This window comes from Pleurodeles waltl, chromosome 7, assembly GCF_031143425.1.
Source record: "Pleurodeles waltl isolate 20211129_DDA chromosome 7, aPleWal1.hap1.20221129, whole genome shotgun sequence".
Classification (NCBI taxonomy): domain Eukaryota; kingdom Metazoa; phylum Chordata; class Amphibia; order Caudata; family Salamandridae; genus Pleurodeles; species Pleurodeles waltl.
The window spans coordinates 1,543,612,645-1,543,632,862 of NC_090446.1; the positions used below are offsets into that span (position 1 = coordinate 1,543,612,645).

General features: G+C 44.0%; 1 protein-coding gene across 1 annotated transcript in view; it reads right to left on the reverse strand.

Moving 5' to 3' along the window:
* The window catches only part of LOC138246673 (carcinoembryonic antigen-related cell adhesion molecule 6-like), a 178,384-nt gene that overhangs the window by 39,665 nt on the left and 118,501 nt on the right, over positions 1–20,218 (reverse strand). The window contains exons 4-5 of the mRNA XM_069201428.1: positions 1,664–1,945; positions 1,295–1,555 (exon numbers count right to left, since the gene is read on the reverse strand). Of these exons, the coding sequence (XP_069057529.1) occupies positions 1,295–1,555; positions 1,664–1,945 (543 nt within the window). The remainder of the gene's footprint in view (positions 1–1,294; positions 1,556–1,663; positions 1,946–20,218) is intronic.

Consider the following 20,218-nt stretch of genomic DNA (forward strand, 5'->3'; position numbering starts at 1 on the left):
GGCCATCAAAGACTTCCTCTGCCAGAACCTGGACTCTCTGCTGAGACTCCTGCCCTGCAAAGTGATGCCCCATTCAGTCCCTGGGCCCTTGAAAGGTGAAGTTGGCAGAACAAGGACTGAAATCCATGCACAGAACACTGTGCTGGGAAATGTTCGATACACCACCAGCAATGTTGCTGAAAAACGACGTGCCACCCACTTCTGGCTAGAATCGATGCATTGCTCTCTTGCAGGAGAGAAAAATTGTGCATCGCTGACCCGACCAGAGAAGGAATGATACACTGCTCCACTTGCAAGTGAGGAATCAATGCATCACTGACTTTTCCAAGGCACGATCGCCCGTGCGGCTCTATTTTTGACACGGACCAAGTACTTTGTGTAAAATCAATGTTTCCGTTGTTTCCTAAGGAGTAAGACTCTTTTTACCTTGAAAATTCATATCTTGACTTGTTTAGGTTGGATTGTTATTGTTTTGGTCTTGTTTGTTTTTAGAGAAATATTACCTACTTTTCTATAGTGGTGTGGTGTCCATTTTGTAGTGTTTTCAATGTATCACTGTGTGTGTTTGTACAAATGCTTTACACATTGTCTTTGGGAAAAGCTTGACTGTTCGCACTAAGCTACCAAGGGGATGAGCAGGGGTTGTCTTAGGAGTGCAACTCTCTTACCCTAACTAGAGTGAGGGTCCCTGCTTGGACAGAGTGCAAATTGACTGTCATCCAGAGACCCCATTTCTAACAGTGATGTGTTTTTAAAAAACAATATTACTACCTTCTTAATCTGTTACATGATATTTTAGATTATTATAATGTTGACACGATAAATATGTTTCAAAATATTTTGGCAGAACATGCAGTGTAATTGAAAAAAACATGTATTTCAACAATAGTTTTTTTCCTTTCTTTTTTTGATACCTTGCACTGCACAGACCCTGCTGCTATCAGCTGCTGAATCCATAGGACATGAATGAGAATAGATATATTGAGATCTTCATCAGATGTCCTCTTTTGAGGACCTGAGATGAAGCTATCCTTCTCAGATCTCTATATGAATAAGGACAAATGAACTACCAAAGGATAGAATTAATGAAAGCGAGAGGGGAGAGACGAAAGGTATTAAAGAAGGGCCATATAGAGAAAGGGAATAATGTAGTAAATCAGGAAATGGAGGAAACACAGACTATGAAGGGGGGAAGGAATTTGAAAGATGCTAAATTCAGTCTCTATTTTCAGAAAAGGTTTCCATCTGGAAGAAGTAGGCTTGGAGTCTATTTATTCCTAAAGTGGGTACTTACCATATACAGCTATGGAGACAGAAGCCTTCGCAGACAGGCCAGTGTCCGTGTTGTGAGCAACACATGTGTAGTTTCCATTATTCTGTGAAGACACCTTCTCAACGGTGTAGGTGTTACCAGGTCTGTTTAGGTCTGTATCATTGAGAAGCCACTGATACTGTGATTCTGGGAAAGATCTTGCGGTACACAATAAGAAGAGTTTATCCCATGCTTGTAATAACTGAGATCCTGGTGGATCAATCTTCACGTCCTCTGGCCCATCTGTGAAGGAATAGAGAGAGGGTCTGTGAGCTTTGAATGTCTTTAGCAGACCAGAGAAAGGGAAGGAGGCAAAGAGGAAAGGAAAGAGGGAACACTGAGATTACTTACAGGCCACAGTCAGAGTCTGTTGGTCACTCCTACTGTTGCTGACAGGGTTTATGGCCACGCACTGGTAGATTCCTGAATCCTTCCGGGTCACGTTGGTGACAGTCAGGGTTCTGTTGTCCACAGACAAGACCATTCTACTGTTACTATCTAGAACCAGCCTATCGTTGAAATACCAATGGATTGTAACAGCCACCCATGATGTGGCACATATTATTTCTGCAGGACCCTGGTCCTCCACCAGCTGTGACCGCACATATTTCACTTTGGGTTTAGTCACCGTCTCTGAAACCAGAATAAAGAGACAGGAGTATGTTGTATGCTGTGCACTATGCCTCTTATGAAGGATGAATCAGGAAATGGATGCACAAGAGCAAGTGGCGGATGAATCTCTTCCTGGGTATTCCCCACAATCCCACATGAGTTCTGATCTTATATGTTAATGTGTAATGTGTAATCCGCAGAATAAAGTGATCACCCATCCACAATTTACACAGGCCATTAGTAATTGAAGCCCAATGTCCATTGTCCATAATGACAATTGTAATGGGCACTGCTTGTCCATAATTTCAATGATGTCAACCACAGGTCTCTGAGGCCTCTTCATCCACACATACCCCTTGACTCTAAGACCATTTCTACCACCATTTACCTCCTGCTGCATGATGTCTTTTTCTGCCTCATGTTCCTAATTATCTTCACTCTCCATAAAGTGACTTTCTTTCTTCTTATTATGCACATCTCACTCTCTTATTATAATGCACAGATTTCTCTTTAAAGTTTGCATCTCTATGATCTTTAAATTATTTTCCTTATGCTTGAAAATATTGAACTGCTAACTGGACAGTGATGGTCCATAGTAATATGTTCATTTTATTTATTAATTTAGTGTTTATTACGTAGCACTCATGCAATGCAACCTCTGCTTGCTTTTTTGAGCTTTTATTAGATGCACGTAGGATAAAATAGTCTGAGAGGACTGGCCAAAAGCATTAACATTATTATTGTGTTTTCAACCTAGTGCACAAAAAGAAATAGGTGTTAGCAGGAAATTCTGCAGCAGTAAAATATTAAAAGGGAGAGTGAAGGGGTTTGTATGTGCATGAAGCAGAGTTCAATAAAATAATTATTTCATAGCTTTTGTATAGTGCATATTTAACTGTTGGGACAGAGCGCGGTACACAGTAAAAGAGGTGAAACATGACAAACAAACAATCATTGGCAAAGCCAGCATGTCACCATTTGCAAGGTATTGCCTCTCTCAATGTTTTTTGGCAATCTTGTACAGCGCGGCTTAAATTTAAATAATTTGTTATGATGCAGCAGCACTGGTCATGTCAACAGTTTTTAAAACTATTGCTGTGGGGTAAGTGGGTAGGAATTGAGGCCTCATGGATGACAGAGAATGGAAGGGAAAAAGTGCTCTTGGGGGGGCAACACAGAGGAAGGGAGGGTGAGTTTAGGGCAACACAGACAACATATGGAGGAACGGCAAGTGGGGCAGAGCATGTCACATGAACAATGAACAAAGGGAGGATGGAGACAAGTGAACATTCAGAATAGGAAGGGAGTGATCTAGTGCCAAAAATTAATGGAAGGACAGGCAGACAATGAAGGAACATGTAGGGGGAATACGTATGCCAGGGAGCCTGCTAAAAAAAAGATGCACTCTGGAAGAAAGCTTAAAGCCAAACAAAACAGTAGCTTCTCAATTTTTTTTAATTGCAAGTACACAAGTAATTTATCCATGCTTCAGGAAGGGGACAAACACACGAAAAAGGAGAAAGCCTAGAGCAGCCGACCAATAAGAATTAAGGAAATGAGAGTGAAAATTAAGCCAACCAATGGTAAGCAATGGACAGTCTCTAAGCTCACTGACAGAAAACAAAAGTTCTTAAAGAGGCAGCACATGCGCTGTCTAGGTGTGACCTGAAAAACAAGGTAGTATAGAAGAAAACAACGTTGTAGGTAGGGCACCTTAGTAAACACAATCTTTTGTTTCTCTCTCATCATATTGTGCTTCTCTCTTTCTACTGTGTGCCTCTCTCTCTTGGTGTTGTGGGCCTTTCTGTATCCTGCCTCTTAAGAAAAACTGAACTGTTTCCTATAGAGCGATGGACCCCATGTACGCACCCATTTACAAATATGCTAACAAACCAAATACATTTCAGGCAGCACTGATGGAACAATGTTTAGTTAGATATGGTCTGGCAAAATAATTATAGTGGTTTGAAATCATTCAGTGCTTAAAAAGAAAGAGGTGTCTCATGAAGATTAACAAATGGGGAACAATTAAGAGGTAGATGAAAGGGCATGTGCTTGAAGCAGAATTACACAAAAATAATTTCTTGTGTGGCCCTGTATAGCACACACTTGGATCACTGGCATCGTAACGCTGTACACTGTAAAAAGAGACAAACAATACAGCGAACAAAGTATACAAAAGTGAATGAAGGAAAGGAAGGAAAGAAAAATATTGTGGGTAGGGTACAGTGGTCAACAAGTCAATACATTTACCATCCCCAATATGTGGCTAAAGAAAGATTGAGAGATACCATATGCCACTGGGTAAGGGTAGCTTTAGACAGCATGCTCACATTAATGGCTTCATTATGAGTGTGGCAGTCTGGACTGCTGCCTATGCAGCGGCCGACCACCACATAACAAGCCTGGTGGTCCAACCGCCAGCTCTTTCAGGATCTTAGAAACCAGCGGTCTGGAGGTCACAGAGATCTACAGATTATGACCTCATTCACCGCCAGTCTTTTCATGGCGGTAACCACAAGGGGGCCCCTGCACTGCCCATGCACTTGGCATGGGCAGTGCAGGGGCCCCACTGTCTGTTGAAATCCTAATGAGGCCCTAAGTGTATTTAAGTAGAATAACATTGAGTTTAATCCTCCTATTCTTCCTGTGTTTTTTTTCAGTTTCTACTTCCTAGCTTGTGTTAAAGATGCCATCCAGTGTAACGAAAAACTCTCTACTCTCAAGTGTACATTGTTAACAATCACCAATCAGAATGTCACCTTTAGTTTTGAGACATACTGTAGGGACCCTTTACCTTCATGATATCTTGCATGGAATTTTCACACTGCTCTGTGGCCCTGCCAGCCAAGTACAACCTGACCCAAAATCACTTTGCAGGACACTTTGCATGCATGTAGTCTCTCTGCAATCATGGACACATCAGATAATTAAGTCTGTTGGCAGCAAGAGGGATTGTGAATTGTGCAGCACATTTTGAGGGTTTAAGTCTCACTCCTCTAAACTAAACTCTTATACAAGACATCACTTTGCCAGATATTTAACTTATCAAATCTGATTACTGTGTCATACTGCACTTGAGTTCCACCCCCTTTATCACCCATTGCCCATAATTGGTTCCTTCAGTGATGCAAGTTTTCAAAGTAAATGCCTTTTTCATCCAAATGCAATGAAAGAGTCTTAATACTTCAATCAATCACCAACCATGATTTACACAGTGCAGCTCTTTCCCTGATAGGGTATCCAGGCAATTCCAGGTCCCAGAGGCTCATGCGAACCGCCAGGTCTTGAGTGCCCTTCAGAAATCCTGAACATATGTGATGGTATGGAGCTGCATGGGAAGGGTGTCCCAGGTCTTTGTTGCAATGTAGGAGAAGGCATGTCTTCCATGTATGATTCGGTGAGTGCAGGACATGTGGGCAAGTGATAGGTAGGCGGAGAGTAAAATTCTCAATGATAGGTGAAAGTTCAGGCAGTGGTTGATGTAGGCAGGTCCTTGGTTGTGCCCTTGTGGGCACAGGTAAGTAGTTTGAATTGGCATCTCTTATGTACAGGGAGCCAGTGGAGTTGTCTGAGGTGGTGTTTGATGTGGGTACATTGGGACATGGTTGGGGATGAGTCTAGCCATGGCGTTCTGCATGGTCTGGAGTCTCTGTAGTAGTTGCACCTTAATTCCTATGTATAGGGTGTTGTCGTAGTCTAGTCGGCTGGAGATGAGGGATTGTGTACCGGTGCTTCTCATGTGCAGTGGTAGCCACTTAGAAATCTTACCAAGCATGTGCAGAGTGGGGAAGCAAGCGGAGGTGACGGCGTTGAGCTCTGATTTAATAGCCAGTTTGCTGTCATCAATGATTACTACATTCCTGGCCTAGTCACTAGGTCTGGGTGTGGGCCCCAGGCCTTGGGGCTGTCACGAGTCATTACAGGGGTTGCTGTTGTTGCTGAACATCAGTTCTACCATGTTGGAAATGGCCCTCTCTACAGGGTCAACCTCAAACTTGTTGCCTTCCCCCTACTACTTTTTGCTGGATTTTTGCTTGCTGGCCTTAGTACTCTGTGCAATTTACCAGTTCTAACTAGTGATAAAGTGCTTGTGCTCTCTCTCTAAAACATGATTTGATTGGAATATGTTGATTGACATATTTAATTTACAACTGCCTTTAAAAATCATCCGTCCCTGGTAGAGCGATATGTGGGGTTGCAGCACTTAATGTACCACCCGCTTAGGTAGCACCTTCAATTTTTTGCCAGCCCTGCCATTGCACCCTGAAGGCAGTGTCCCATTGTCATGATGGCTTTGCAGTTAAAACACTTTGCCAAGCCTTAAGCTCATCATTTATTACATATAAGTCACTCCTACGGTAGGCCCTAGGTAGCCCCTGTGACAGAGTGTTGTGTAATTTAAAGGTAGGAAATGTACAATGTTACATGGCTTAGTAGTGAAGATCTCCCAAATTAACTTTTCACTACTCTGTGAGACCTCCCCCTCTCACAGGATAACATTGAGTACTCCTTAATATTTAATAAGCTGTAATTCCTAAACCAGAGGATGTATATATATAATGTTTTGTATTTATTAACTTGTATCATGATAAACCTTTTTTAATGGTAAAGTTGAATTTATCATTACAAGTTTGATAATGCCACTTTTGGAAAGTTGGCATTTTCCTGCCCTTAGGCTTCTGTACCTGCAGCCTGCCTTAGGACACATGACTGGGTGTAGCTGACAGTTGAGACATTGCTAAATCATCCCAGATAGTTACACAATGGAAGGATTAGCTGAGCCTGAACTGGACATTAACTGACTTGATATGGGAATGAGCTAAGCAGAGCGCCACCTGCACCTTAATTGGCTGGGCCTTGCTACCAGACAGTGGGATCAATACCTCTGTATTTTAGTGCAACCAGCAGAGCAGGGGATGAAGAAAAATTCCAGAACTTCAAAGAACCCTTATGAAAACTACTACCAACCTATAGGAGCTGGGCACCAGGGTATAAAAATAGGGCTCTCGGACCTACTCTTCAATTCATTACTGTACCTCCATGTAGACTTTCAGAAGACTGCCTGCTGCTGTGACCAGCTGTGCACTCTTCCAGACTGCTCCGGTACCTGGAAGGACTGCTTAGCTGCCTGCAGCCTACTTTGAACCTTCAGAGGTCATCCCTGCAGTGGAGCCCTGCATCTTCACCTGTACCCGGGATGTCAAAAATGACACCAAGGGCTAGATTAGCTGGCCTCTCTTTCAGTAACACAGGGCCTTAACAGTATCCCACCATCTTGAGCCCACACCTGGACCCAGCTTGAGAGTCCTGAAGCCCTGAATGGTCTCCATACCCTCCTATGTTTTTTCAGAAACTGAGGCCTTGCTATTATGAACAGCACACACCCATGGATTTTGATGCATCCCCAGATTTGCAAGAGCCTGCAAACCTGGGGATGTGCAAAAGCCTTAAACCTCCCCAGGAAATGTACAACAAGGAGAAATATCTTCATTTCTCCTTGTTTTGTCCTTTTCTGCAGCACACATAAAAAGAGGTAAAAGCTTCCCGGGGATTGTCTTTGGGCTGGAAGGTACCCCTTACTGTGACAAAACAATCCTGCTGACAACTCAGGCACTCTTGCACCGTGGTGCAACGGTGCCTGCATTTGCGCTAGGCAGGCAAATCGGTTGAAGCATTGTTGGAAGGGACAGGAATGAGTGGTATCACATAGATGCAGCAAATTCCTACCCTTTCCTTTTGAGACAGGGCAGCGCTGCCCTGCACCAAATTCTCATAGATTTGGGCCTGAGTTTCTCAGGTCAAGAGGATGGTATTTAGGCCAATTCAGGCCATTACACCCCCTGTTCCATATCTGAAACTAATCAAAGTAATTTTAGAAACTTCAGACAATTTTATTTGAGCCAGATGGTGATCATCTATATCCATAAAAGAATCAGACATTGTGGAGACAATGAGTGAGGGCTACTCCCCCAGGAATTTCAATGTTTTCTATACTGGTAGATCAGCCTGGGCATAAAACAAGCCACAAAGATGAGCAAAGAGATCCTGAACCTCTCAGAAGTCCCTAAAGGCAGAGGGTGTCTTAGTCCAAACTTGTGGTGTACAGTAGGGAGAGTATAATGGTCTCAATGCTAGAAGATATCAATATGTCATTTTGATGTACCTATGAGTTTATATTTTATGATTTTGTTATTTTGCACCAACTAGACGTTTCAAGGAAGGCTCCAGGCCAGCAGAGTTCACAAGCATTTAACATGGGCTGGAGTGGAGGATTCTATCAACCAGACTGGTGAGTGCTGATGGATACAACTGCTTCTGTGGACATTTCCTTAGAGCTCCACACTGCGGACCAAATCAAGACCTTGCATCATAATTACTTAATTACTGGATTACCACAGGGACCCAGTAACAAATATGAAGGTTGTCAGGGCTCTGCTGATGTCATGAAGCCCACCCCATACCTGGGGTAGCTTGAAAGAGAACCCAACATGGAAAGTGTGAGTCAGTTCGATAACAGGGAAGGAATCGAGTGGGTATTATTTCCCATAAGATCCTTCTTCACATCTGCCAGGCACCTTCTACCAAGTTATGTGCAACTTCCTGGTGATAGATAAGATCCACATGCCTACTGCCTGTGACTGTCTGGGTCAGCAGTCATGTGAGAGAGAAGAATAAATCTCCCATTGGCTATGTCAACCCTCCTTTTTAACAAATATGACACAATGGTCACACACAGCTAAATAAAGGGTGCCCACCTTTTTAGTTCTAGGAACATCAGAAGGCACTGAGACTCTCTGTGGGATGAATGGTTTACCTTTGTGACATTTCTCTTTAGATGAAGATTTATAGCCAGGTCTTAGATTCAAAATATAGTTAAAGTCTGGGACGGCAATTCAGTATCTACGCCTGCTTGTGGGAGAAGGCAAGAGCATTTTGAATGTCGATGCCCAAAAAAGTAACATTTTAATAAAATGTACTCTGTATAAGTCATGAGATCACATACATTTTGGCACAGAGTGGATCAAAGTCAGGCTATGCTTTGCTAAAATCTGCATGATCACCAGAAAAGGAGCTGATTTCCCTATAGTGGTTAAATCATGCAGTATGTGAGTTAAAGCTTTTGGCAGCAAATTAATATAAGAAACTCCTTGCAAGTGAACTCTCACCTGACACCTCATTTAAGGTACATGTAGACTGGCAAGTGACTGCATGAAATGGAAAAAAAGAAGCAGGGACAAGGAAATAGGACTCCTTGCCATCATTCACTCCTCTTTCATAGCGGACAATATGTTTCAGCACCACTATGACCAGAAATATAAGGAAGCATGCCTTTAGGTCCAGGACGGAGGCCTGAGAAGATGTCAATCAATCAAGTAATTCTGATTTATAAGATAAAGGCTAATCGTCCTCTAGGGTATCCAGGCACTGAGTATGGAGTATACCTGTAAGGGATTCAATTGGACAACAAGGTGTTGAGTCCTTTCCTGAATTCCAGAAGTGAGGATGGGGTCTGTAGGTGAAGGGGGAGGTTGCTCCAGAATTTTGCCGCAAGGTAGGAGAAGGGGCGTCCTCTAGTTTTAGCAACCGTGAAAGCGAGGAGGCTGAGAGTGTCTGTAGTGGTGGGTTTGGGTTTGGGTTTGATGTTTTTGTAGATGGTGAAGACCTTGTTCTGGAAGAAGTTAGCCAGATAGTCACAGAGTTCCTGGGAAGATATGATGATGTTTTTGGTGTCTCAGTAATTGGGAAACTGTCTGGCGATGTTGAAGAGCTCCTTGCTGTGGTTGGCACTGTTTTCGGTGCGATCAGCTAGGGTTCCCTATTTCGTCTCTTTCAGTAGTTAGTGGTATTGCTTGATGGATGACTTGAGGGTGACTCAGTCTGTGGGCTCGTTGCTGGTGTGCCATTTCCTTTCTAGTTGGTTGCAGTTCTGTTTTGTGATTCTCAGTTCAATGGTGTACCAGCAGGCTTGTTTGGCGACATAACTGTACTTTTAAAGGCAGTTTTAAATACATTGTCACCCATGTGAGTACACAGACACGATGCAAACAATGTGATCCCACTGACAGTCAGCACTGTGCTAACTGCATCCGGCTCCTGCCAGAGAAACTTGAGTTTGATCTCTTGATTTTGGTGATCTTGACAGGAGTGACTCTGTTGGGCCAGTTGGTGATCCAGTCAGAGAAGCTCTTGAAAGCTTGTTCTAAGTTGGTTACAGTTTTAGAATGGGAGGTGCTCAGAGTGTTGGTGCACTGACTCTCTGATACTTTCATCCAGCGTCAGTGTGAGGTGATGGGTGGCTTGGAGGCAGTGCCTTGGGATCCGGTCTTAGTGAAGAAGATGATGGCGTGGTTTGTCCAGGTGAGCTTTGGGGCATGGCTGTACTTAACTCTATCACTGGCTATAAAGATGGGTTCAAGTGTGTGTCCTGGGTAGTGTTTGGGGTAGGTGACTAGTTGGCTGAGGCAAATGTTGTTCATGCATTGGAGGAGGTTGGTGGTGCTCGTGTAATTGAGGTCTTCAAATTGGATATTGAGGGTTCCGAGGAAGAGGTGTGTTTGAAGTCGATGGCGAGTAGAGTGATACATTTGGGGATGGTGTCGCAGAAACTGGGGTGTGGCTCTGGAGGTCTGTATGGCAGTGTTTCCGTTGATTTGGAGTTGGAAATGTAGGTGTTCTCTAGTCAGGATGGTGTCTCTCGCTGCAGTGGTGCAGTGGATGGTATCTTTGAGGATGATGGAAATTCTACCTCTGTGTTTGCTGATACGGTTCTAGTGTGCTATCTTGTAGCTGTCTTGGGTTACTGAGAGGATGTCAGGACTTTTCACAGGGTTGAGCAACAGTTGTTGTTGTGGCATCTGGGGTCAGGTCTCAGTGCTCGGCAGTGGTATATCTACATGTGGGCGCAGTCAAGGCATGGGTAGGCACAGACATGCTTATCTTTGGTGTGTCTTTGGTGTGCCAGTGGCGCGACTGTGCTCCATTAGGTAGAGCCTTAGAGGAGGGAGGGGTGCTGGGTAGCGGTGGGTGGGGTAAGCATGTGGCGGAAAGCAGACACTAAAAAAAAAGAAGTGGCACGTGCCTGTACGTAGAGGTCACCAGTGGTACAGAAGGAACAGATAATGTATAGGCATTACATGTACTGCTGAAGGACAACATCTACAAATATTGTAGTTGACAATCACTTCTGTAGGATACAAGCTTTGGTAGGCCTGTACCCAGGAGTAGATATTTTGGGGTCCTGGTTCCAAGGGAAATCTAGACCATAAAAATGGATTTGGGATAGACAGAGATGTGGCTACCCTGCAATAGCTTTAAAAGCACAATATTTTAAAGAATGCAATATGTTTGACAGTAGTTTTTAAGGTATTCTACCTTGATAGCTATATGTGATAAGTAATAGAAAATGATGCCCTTTGAGTACAGTGAGAAAGGAACGATGGGGCGTTTCAGAAAATAAATGTCTGAAATGGTGTTTTGAAAACACGTCTAGACAATACAGTTAAAAACAAAATAGAATATGAATGGAAGTATATGTGGTATTGTGTGTTCTCCACTAAGGTAACTTTGAGGGAAATGTATTGGAAATGCTGCATTTCCAGGCTCATTTACACAACAAACATTGTTAATAACTGGATGATTTTTAAATGCAGTTTTAAAAACATTGTCACCCATGTGAGTACACAGCAATGTGGTCTCGCTGTCAGGCTCCCGCCAGAGAAACCTGAATTAAACAATGAGCAGAACAGAAAGACAAGGTAAGGATAGGTTGTTGGGGGAAAATGGGCACAGCACAGCAAGCAAGGGTGGCAATGTGCCCACTTCCATTAGTCAAAAAGAGCTATAACAAGCTAGGCAGCAACCTATCCATCATTTCAGATCATTGGACCAGTGCTTTATTTGTGTGGATGATTCGAGTTGGTGGGTACACACACTGTTTGGTGGGCCTCAGACTTAGTTTTCACCATTAGTCTGTAACCCATACTAAAAAACAAGAAGGGATACCAAAGGTGGACGAGAAGTATAGGGAAACAACAACAAAAGGATACGGCATAAATGAAAAATAACCTGTAAGAGTAAAACAATTGAGACAGTAAATGTTTGGTGGTAGAAGGGCTACGACGGGTTGGAATCAAAATTAGGTAACCAGGGAATTCTGAATGAGGGTTTTCTGAAAATTTTTATGACAGCCTCTAAAGAAACACCTTTATCCCCTCCTCTAATATCTTTACTGCTTAAGTACAGTTTGGCTGATGACGGGCTGCTTTATTGTCTCGAAAATAAAACTTAAGATGCATTGCTGATGAAAGTTAAATTGACAATGTTATGCCCTTGTTGTGCTCAGGTGGTGTGATGGAAAATTCCTCTCATGGTATGAGATGCCTACCCTTGCCTTCAGTGCCCAACTGTACTGTTGTCTGGATCCCTAATGCTGATTGTTTATAATAGGGGAACACAGATCATGTGGGTGCACCATAACATAGGTTTGTCTCATGGATTGTTGTTTTGTTGGACAGGGTGGGCTGCCAAAAGCCGTGCCCACATAGTGGTGGAAGGCTACCGCCTTCTCCAAGAGTTAAGCAGCATGAGTGCAGTGGTGGCAGCATACTCTGTAGTGATCAGGAGTAGTGAACAGGACCTTTTTACTGTGTGGCACTAGATTTCAGCCTACAGGTTGCCTTTTTACATCTTCCCCTGTTGTGTGCTTAGCTTAACCTTGGCCTACATCAGGTAGGTGTGGAGTGCTGCATAGTGCAGGAATAGTGAAAGTTATGTGTGTGACTGGGAAGTAGAGTATATGTGTGATTAGTACATGCATTGGGTATTTGTATGCCTGAGTGGAATAAATTACATGAGAAATGTTATGCTGTGCAGGGTGTGTGCAAAGACAGCATAGCTGCAGGGTGCTTGTGTGTTTGCATGAACTACAATACATGCAGGGTGATGAGTTGTGCAGCACGCACATAGTGAATATGGATGCTGACAGTGCATGTGTTTTGAAATAACGCATCCTGGTTAAAGATAGAAAAGTATTAGTACTGAACAGTACACAGTGCAGAGTGTGTGTATGTGTGTGCTGAATGCAAGTGCACCTGTGAGGGTACAATGCATGGCACTATTAGTGCTGAACAGAAAGTGTGTTAAGAATGTAGACTGAGTGAGTTCACCTACAATGTTACATTGTATGGAGGACTATGAGTTCCATTTTGGAAAGCCCAGACCTGCCGGATAAAGATATGATAAGGAGAGGAATACCCCCAAACAGATTTGTATATTGCTGCTTTCCTGTGAGCTAGGTGGGGACTGGCTGGAGGGAAAAGGAAGATATTCCCTTTACATTTCTAAAGGGTGCTCTTTGATTCAGTGACAGAGCACAAGGAGGGGCCTGGACACATCTCAGGAAAGGAGATGGGGCTGAGCTGAAAGGAGAGTCAGAAAGAGTAAGACTGGGGGGTTTGAGATTAACCTTTTGATGCACATATCACTGTGGCTGACATCCAAGTGTGAACTCTGGTTGCCCCAATAATGGCATGGTTGACAATCTGCTTTAGAGTTGTGCCTATTGTACCAGACCTCTTTAATGAAGGAAGATGAAAAAGCCTACTTCAAAAGAACAGAACGTCAACATAAAACTTCAAAGACCAATACCCTGAATCACATTCGGTGTCTGTATAAGAAGGGGAGGTTGAGTTTCCAAAAATATTTCATCTGACAAGCAGCTAGATGGGCTGTGTGAGATCGCGTCCCTTCTGCCTGTGATAGAGACAGGGGTCATTAGTACTTCAGAAAGAATAATATTTTAACTTTGCAGTAGCTAAGAGTAGGAGGCTGGACTGGCTTGTAGTGGGTACCAAGGGGTACTTACACCTTGCACCAGGCCCAGGTATCCCTTATTAGTGTAGAGGGGTGTCTAGCAGCTTAGGCTGATAGAAAAGGTAGCTTAGAAGAGAAGCTTAGGCTGAACTAGGAGACGAGTGAAGCTCCTACAGTACCACTAGTGTCATATGCACAATATCATAAGAAAACACAATACACAGATGTACTAAAAATAAAGGTACTTTATTTTTATGACAATATGCCAAAGTATCTCAGTGAGTACCCTCAGTATGAGGATAGCAAATATACACAAGATATATGTACACAATACCAAAATATGCAGTAATAGCAATAGAAAACAGTGCAAACAATGTATAGTCACAATAGAATGCAATGGGGGCACATAGGGATAGGGGCAACACAAACCATATACTCTAGAAGTGGAATTCGAACCACGAATGGACCCCAAACCTATGTGACCTTGTAGAGGGTCGCTGGGACTGTAAGAAAACAGTGAGGGTTAGAAAAATAGCCCACCCCAAGACCCTGAAAAGTGGGTGCAAAGTGCACCTACGTTCCCCAAAGAGCACAGAAGTCGTGATAGGGGAATTCTGCAAGGAAGACCAACACCAGCAATGCAACAATGATGGATTTCCTGACGAGAGTACCTGTGGAACAAGGGGACCAAGTCCAGGAAAGGCCAGCTGTGGGTGCAAAGAAGCTGCCACTGGATGGTAGAAGCTGTGGATTCTGCAAGAACGACAAGGGCTAGAAACTTCCCCTTTAGAGGAAGGATGTCCCACATCGTGAAGAGTCGTGCAGAGGTGTTTCCGTACAGAAAGACCGCAAACAAGCCTTGCTACCTGCAGGGTCATGGTTAGGGTTTTTGGATGCTGCTGTGGCCCAGGAGGGACCAGGATGTCGCCCATTGCGTGAGGAGACAGAGGGGCCGTCCAGCAAAACAAAGAGCCCACTCAGAAGCAAGCAGCACCCGCAGAAGTGCCGGAACAGGCACTACAAAGTGAAGTGAACCGGAGCTCACCCGAAGTCACAAAGGAGGGTCCCACGACGCCGGAGGACAACTCAGGAGGTCGTGCACTGCAGGTTAGAGTGCCGGGGACCCAGGCTTGGCTGTGCACAAAGGAAATCCTGGAAGAGTGCACAGGAGCCAGAGTAGCTGCAAAACATGCGGTTCCCAGCAATGCAGTCTAGCGTGGGGAGGCAAGGACTTACCTCCACCAAACTTGGACTGAAGAGTCACTGGACTGTGGGAGTCACTTGCACAGAGTTGCTGAGTTCAAGGGACCTCGCTCGTCGTGCTGAGAGGAGACCCAGAGGACCGGTGATGCAGTTCTTTGGTGCCTGCGGTTGCAGGGGGAAGATTCCGTCGACCCACAGGAGATTTCTTCGGAGCTTCTAGTGCAGAGAGGAGGCAGACTACCCCCACAGCATGCACCACCAGGAAAACAGTTGAGAAGGCGGCAGGATCAGCGTTACAAGGTCGCAGTAGTCGTCTTTGCTACTTTGTTGCAGTTTTGCAGGCTTCCAGCGCGGTCAGCAGTCGATTCCTTGGCAGAAGGTGAAGAGAGAGATGCAGAGGAACTCTGATGAGCTCTTGCATTCGTTATCTAAAGAATTCCCCAAGGCAGAGACCCTAAATAGCCAGAAAAGAAGGCTTGGCCACTTAGGAGAGAGGATAGGCTAGCAACACCTGGAGGAACATATCAGAAGGAGTCTCTGACGTCACCTGCTGGCACTGGCCACTCAGAGCAGTCCAGTGTGCCAGCAGCACCTCTGTTTCCAAGATGGCAGAGGTCTGGAGCACACTGGAGGAGCTCTGAGCACCTCCCAGGGGAGGCGCAGGTCAGGGGAGTGGTCACGCCCCTTTCCTTTGTCCAGTTTTGCACCAGAGCAGGGCTGGGGGATCCCTGAACCGGTGTAGACCGTATGCAGAAATGGGCACCATCTGTGCCCATGAAAGCATTTCCAGAGGCTGGGGAGGCTACTCCTCCCCAGCCCTAACACCTCTTTCCAAAGGGAGAGGGTGTAACACCCTCTCTCTGAGGAAGTCCTTTGTTCTGCCTTCCTGGGCCAGGCCTGGCTGGACCCCAGGAGGGCAGAAACCTGTCTGAGGGGTTGGCAGCAGCTGCAGTGAAACCCCGGGAAAGGTAGTTTGGCAGTACCCGGGTCTGAGCTAGAGACTCGGGTGATCATGGAATTGTCTTCCCAATGCCAGAATGGCATTGGGGTGACAATTCCATGATCTTAGACATGTTACATGGCCATGTTTGGAGTTACTATTGTGACGCTAAACATATGTCGTGACATATGTATACTGCAGGCGTGTAATGGTGTCCCCGCATTCACAAAGTCTGGGGAATTTGCCCTGAACAATGTGGGAGCACCTTGGCTAGTGCCAGGGTGCCCACACACTAAGTAACTTAGCACCCAACCTTTACCAGGTAAAGGTTAGACATATAGGTGACTTATAAGTTACTTAAGTGCAGTGGTAAATGGCTGTGAAATAACGTGGACATTATTTCATTCAGGCTGCAATGGCAGGCCTGTGTAAGAATTGTCAGAGCTCCCTATGGGTGGCAAAAGAAATGCTGCAGCCCATAGGGATCTCCTGGAACCCCAACACCCTGGGTACCTCAGTACCATATACTAGGGAATTATAAGGGTGTTCCAGAATGCCAATGTAAATTGGTGAAATAGGTCACTAGCCTGTTAGTGACAATTTGGAAAGAAATGAGAGAGCATAACCACTGAGGTTCTGGTTAGCAGAGCCTCAGTGAGACAGTTAGGCATCACACAGGGAACACATACATATAGGTCACAAACTTATGAGCACTGGGGTCCTGGCTAGCAGGGTCCCAGTGACACATAACAAACATACTGAAAACATAGGGTTTTCACTATGAACACTGGGCCCTGGCTAGCAGGATCCCAGTGAGACAGTGAAAACACCCTGACATACACTCACAAACAGGCCAAAAGTGGGGGTAACAAGGCTAGAAAGAGGCTACTTTCTCACACTAAGCATATATTTTTCAGTTTCAGAAACTTTTACGAAACACTCACATTGACTGAATGGTGTACATTTGAGATATCATCAGTGATGTCATCAGCAAAGTCACTGACCATGTTATGAGTGATGTAATATGCAAGGTCATGAGCAGTACATGGCGGGCGTAAGTTATAGTTAGATGTGGTAACTATAAATCCTAAATTTCTACGGTTTTGCATGGGTAAAACACAAACTTAACTATGAAGTTCATGTAATCTTAAGTTTCTTCAGTGAATTTCAAAGGTTTGTTTTTTATTCTTTTTCGTAACCTTAGATTTTTCGCAACCTTTGGTTTTTGTAGTGGATTTATATGTTTTGTTTGGTTATATTTCCTAACAATAATGTCCCTCTAATGTTTGTTTTTTTCAGATAAGTTCAAGGATTTTTTTTACTACAAAGTGTACTACAATTTAATTTGTCATATTTAATTCGCCATTTTTTTAGAACACTAGAAATCCTTATTTTTAATAAGTATACTATATATGCATTTCAAAACTAAAAAATCAGAAACATTCTTCATAAAAATAGCTAATGTTTTTGTAAATGTAATAAAACAAATTGTATTTACACATTTTTTTTGTTTTCATGGATACTCCCTGGGTCTGAAAACTAAGATGAGGCTACAAGTACTCTAGGGTTTCTATTTTCAATCACATGATCAGAGTGAATATGCACATTTGGATTCGAGGATTCATCAAAAATAAAATAAAAAAATGTTTCAAATATACATGTCCCTCTATTTTTATTAATGACTTCCTTGTGAATATGTTTATATGTATATATGTCTCCCTAGATCTGGTTTTTGAGATACTAAACTAATTTACGACTTTCACATAGACTAGATCTGCAAATTCACTTAATGACATACCCAAACCTCAGCTTCTTATTGGATACATTAGGACAACACCAATGTTCAAAGAAAGCCACTCTCCAAATAAGTTATTTCCATTCCATCTCACTGCAAGGAAACAAAGAAAAACTGCATCTGTTTTTTTTTTTTATTAAGATGAAGAATTAAGGGGTGTACAATGGCAATGGGAATGTCGTTGACATGATCGAGATACTATACATGTTGAGAACGGGAGGAAGACAGGCTAGCACCCAAAAAAGAAAGTGATGTCTGGAAGCGTTTCACCATACCTTCTGGTGAAAAAAATAAATCACTACCAGATTCATCCAGGGTACCATTTGGGGAGAGCAGCTATCCTACAGCACTGCAAGAAAAGACTTGCTGTGCACCTGTCAAAGAATGATGTGATTGAAGACAGCAGGCGCAGGGCCATCCACCTAGTCTGCAGCCACTGCCCACCCCCCTGCATTTGATGTGGTCCCAGTACCAGCTGTGTGTGGCAACCTTACAAACATGATCACACACATACTGTAAGATCAAACACAGCATCATTGGCTGATTAGCCAAATGCTATCTCTAAACACCTTCGTTAATTTAGCTTTGGATCGCAATAACAAATTTATGTTTTTCTGAATTTGAAGCCTGTTACCTCTTACTAATGCTCTTCTGTTATCCCCTTTTTACCTTGTTTATTTTTGTTATTAAAAGGAACTGCAAAACGGAGTTTAAAAAGGGTTATACAGATAAAAAAAAAGCTAACTCTGTACTTTGTTATGTTTTTGTATGGACACATGCTTGCGCGTGTGTATGTCATGGATCACATAGAACAGGTGACTGCTTTAATATTTACCAAAGGTAATGCAGCTGTAAAGTATTAAAGAAGACAGTAGCAAATATTTTGAAATGCTATCAGTATTAGTTAAATGGAAACTTATGTGTAAGTGACTGTATGTATGTGTTAGTGAGTGTGCCAGTGGCTACATGGTTGTCTGAGTGCTTATGTAAGTAAGTCTATGAGTGTGTGGTAGATCTGTCAGTGTCTATATCTGTCATGCAGTGCCTGCATGTGTGAGAACTGTACCAGTGTGTGCCTGGGTGTATCAGTGCCTTTTCTGTGTGTGTTTGTGTGTGTCAGAGGCTAATACCATTTTTGACTGGGAGTACCAATGGTTGCACCAGTGTCTGCATGGGTGATTGAGAGGCAGAGGCTGCTCAACCTCTCGGGTGCCCTGGACGTAACGGTTATGTCCTGGGCAGCACTGCTCGGGTGCCCAGGATGTAACTGTTACGTCCAGATAGGGGCCCACGGCGGAAGCACTAGCACGCCCCCCGGGGGCCTGGCACTGCTCTCCCCTGGGCAGGGATGGAAGGGGAATCGCTTCCCTTCCACCCCGCCCCCCTGACACCCGTGGCTTCTGATGACATCAGCACGCAATTGCACGGTGATGGCATCAGAGGCTGCCCCCACCACGCTGGAAGCTCAGCAAAAGCATTTTTCCTCTGGTCACATGCAGGGGACAAGAGAATTTTAGGCCATTTCTACCCTCCCTGGGGGCAGATCAGCCTATTACAATTAAGCCGATCTGCCCTGAGGGGGGGCAGAAACTGCTAGACACCAGGGATTTTTTTTTTGTCAGTTTCAGGTGAGGAAGGCGACCACTTAGGCAAAGGTTGCTCCCCCGGGGGGGGGGGAATTTGTTGTAGGCCATTTCTGCCCCCCTTGGGGACAGATCAGCCTATTGTACAATTTTTGTTTATGTTATTTTGTTATATGTAGGGAGCGACCCCTTAGACAAGGGTTGTTCCCCTGGGGGGGAGCACATTTATTTTAGGCCATTTCTGCTCCCCTTGTTGACAGATTGGCCTATTTCTGTTAGGCCGATCTGCCCTGGGGGGTAGAAACCACTTAGGCACCAGGGATTGGTGGTGTGTCCTTTGCAAACCTTAACATTTTGCTAAAAAACAATTTTTCCTCATATTTAAGTGACACAAAGTTCCGGAAGTTGAGAAGAGCCACAAATTCCCTTCCACCCAGCGTTCCCACACGTCTCCTGAAAAAAATGGTACCTACATTTTGTGGGTAGGCCTAGTGCCCGTGAAAGGAAATGCCCCAAAACACTATCTGGACACATCAAAATGATCAGATACAAAACTTTGTGTTTTTGCGATGGGGGGCACCTAAGTTTTGTTCATGGGCTCAGCAGCCATCTAGGGAAACATACCAAACCCAGACATTTCTGAAAACTAGACACCTGAAGGAGTCCAGGGAGCTGTGACTTGGGATCCCCCAGTGTTTTATTGCCCAGAATCCTAAGCAAACCTCAAATTTAGCCAAAAAATCAGATTTTTTCCCACATTTCTGTGTGGGATCACCGCACCCATACAACTTTCGTACTAAGCAACATACCCCTCAGTCTCCCGATAAAAATGATACCTCACTTGTGTAGGTGAACCAAGTGCCTGTGACAGGGATGAGCCAAAAACATGTAAAAAATGAGGGGGAATCAAAGCGGGTCCAAAAGGGCAGTTTGGTAAAAAAGGTTTTTAGGGCAACAAG